The 2,633-nt window shown below is 44.7% G+C and overlaps 1 protein-coding gene across 1 annotated transcript in view; it reads left to right on the top strand.

The window, feature by feature from the left end:
* LOC135218704 (trichohyalin-like) overlaps positions 1 to 1,918 on the top strand; it is a 2,985-nt gene extending 1,067 nt beyond the window's left edge. The window contains exon 1 of the mRNA XM_064255153.1: positions 1 to 1,918. This exon is cut by the window's left edge and continues 1,067 nt beyond it. Coding sequence (XP_064111223.1) covers positions 1 to 1,918 — 1,918 coding nt within the window.
* Positions 1,919 to 2,633: the final 715 nt, after the last annotated feature.

Genomic DNA, 2,633 nt, shown 5'->3' with positions numbered 1-2,633 from the left:
TGAAAAGATAGAAACTTTCAATCAAATTCTCGACGCAGAGAATGAAGACCTGATGAGGCTCGTAGTAGACTACAGGGAGGCCTTAGACCAGAAGGAGAGGGAAGTCGACCATCTGCAAGAATTACTGGCACGTCAAGCGATAGAGTCTGAGAATGACCAAGAGAAACTTAGGACTCTGGAAGTGCAAATGACGGCCATTGAAGGCACTGTACAAGAAATGGAAAACCAACTGATGGACGTTAAAGACAACCAGGAAGCTCTCCGAGGAAAACTCAAGCTCACTGAATCGGAAAACTCTAGACTTAGGGAGGTAGCAGCTGACCTAAAAGATAGAATTTGTGAGCTTGAGAAAAACCTGACAGACAAGACCCAGAAGAACTTGGTGCTAGAAGATCAAGTTCAGCTGCTAGAATCAGTTTTGCGCCAAAAAGAATCTCAGTTGGTCTCTGCATCAGAAATTCTAAGTGCAGAAAAAGCAAAAACTGAGATTATGGCTGAAGAACTAGAAGTGATGAGGAACTGGGTCGCAGAACTAGGAGGAGAGAAGGAAAAGTGTAAAGAAGAGTTAGCAACAAAAGCAGAAGAAGTGACTTCACTGCAGAAAGAATTAGACAATGAGAAGAAGTTGACCCAAGTTCTGGCTGCAGAAGCCCAGGTTATGAAGAACTGGGTTGCAGAACTAGGAGGAGAGAAGGAAAAGTGTAAAAAAGAGTTAGCAACAATAGCAGTAGAAGTGACTTCACTGCAGAAAGAGTTAGACAATGAGAAGAAGTTGACCCAAGTTCTGGTTGCAGAAGCCCAGGTTATGAAGAACTGGGTCGCAGAACTAGGAGGAGAGAACGCCACGCTTCAGGATGTGGTAAATAAAAACCACTTGAAAATAAATTCACTTCTGAAATCTTTAAGGAAGGAGAAACAGAGGAGCATAAATCTCCAGAATGCTCTCCAACATGGGAAGGAGATGGAAAACTTGTTGAGAGAAGAAAAGAAGCGAGGAAATGAGATGGCGGCTTCCCTGAGAACATTCAAAGTAGAGCTCAATAACAGGGACCTCAAAATTGAAAACCTCCTAAACATGCAAAGGAAATTGATATGTGAAAAAGATGAACTTGTAAAGGAACTAGGAGTCGCTCTCAGTCACAGCAAGGAACTGGACAGCTTGTTGGAGGAGGCAGGCAAGCAGGCGACAAAAATCGCAAATGAATTCGAGGAAGAGGTCCAGAAAAGGGAGGACCAAATGAAAGATTTCTTAGGCAAGGAGGAACAACTCAGAGCTGAAAAGCTAGAGTTGGTAGACAGATTAGAAAATGCTGTCAATCTTCTGATTAAAGAAGAGAGGGAAAATGTACATTGGCAGCAAATGTTACAGGAAAAGGAAAAAGAAGTAGAGACACTGAGGATAGATGAAAAAGACCATCAAGAACAGAGGAAGAAGATGGAGAACAAACTGCAGGAAGGTGAGAAAGAGCTGCAGCAACTTAGAACGGAATGTGAAAATCTGAAAGAAAATTGGAGGATACAAGAGGAAAAGATGATCAGGGAACAACAGCGTCTCATGGAGCGCCAAAGGAGACAGGAAGAGGCTCTAAGGGAGCAGGACAAATACATGCTAATGACGCTTCTCCATGGGACAGCTCAGAGGAACTTCCATCTGCAGCACATTGCACTGCAGCATGGAACTGAAACTCTGGAAAGCATCAATGAAAAGGAGAAGCAAGATGAGGACCTGTGGTTGAGGAAGGAGAAACAACACAGGAAATACTGCGATGCCCAGCAGGAGAGGACCAACTACCCAAAACAGTGGGACGTCCTAACTCAGACATTGACAGAACTCACTCATGGAAATTCTGATGAGAACTGTGAAATTTCCATCAGAAAACCAGATGACAAAACTTGTCATCAAAGCAGTGAAGATTAGATCTGTAAGATTGAGCCCCTCAGAGCCGATACTCCCGAGGAAAAGGAGTACTAAGCCAGCTGAAAGACTGACCTTAGAGGCCAACGTGAGTGAGTCACGGACTGACTCGACGACCATGGGACTGAGTGCACATCTTCAGCAGCGTCGGAGGGACCCCCATGATTCCCCCCACCTTTGAAAGCCGTCCCCCCCACGGCTTCCCCCCCCACCCCAAAGGTGTTCATGGTGGTTGCTCTTATGTTGCTTTGGGTGCGCGTTCAATCCCACGGTCATCGGGCCTTTCTGTGACCCATTCGTGTTTGCCCTTTGGTCCTGGTCAGGATGAGCTCAGCAACTGAGTCTGACTGGATGACTTTATTCAGTTTCCTGCTGTGGGAAACACAACATTTTAACCTAGCCACTGAATTGGGCTGGTTTGCCCGCCAGCTCAATTCAGTGCCTGGTCCCAAGCCCGGAAAAATAGGGAGGGTTGGCATCGTCAGTAAAATATCTGCCAAAACAACGAGAGAGAGAGAGAGAGAGAGAGAGAGAGAGAGAGAGAGAGAGAGAGAGAGAGATTTGTAAAGTAAAACCAGAAGCAGAAAAATCTCCCTTTAAAACCATGAGATACATTTTATAAAACCTTTGTTAAATGCAACACTTAAAAGTTACTGTAGGATTTGCCTAAAGTCAGCAGTGCTATGCACCTAGCATTCACTTTCTATTCTTTGATATT

Source organism: Macrobrachium nipponense, chromosome 1 (assembly GCF_015104395.2).
Source record: "Macrobrachium nipponense isolate FS-2020 chromosome 1, ASM1510439v2, whole genome shotgun sequence".
Taxonomy (NCBI): Eukaryota; Metazoa; Arthropoda; class Malacostraca; order Decapoda; family Palaemonidae; genus Macrobrachium; species Macrobrachium nipponense.
This window is presented reverse-complemented; position numbering and strand designations above follow the sequence as displayed.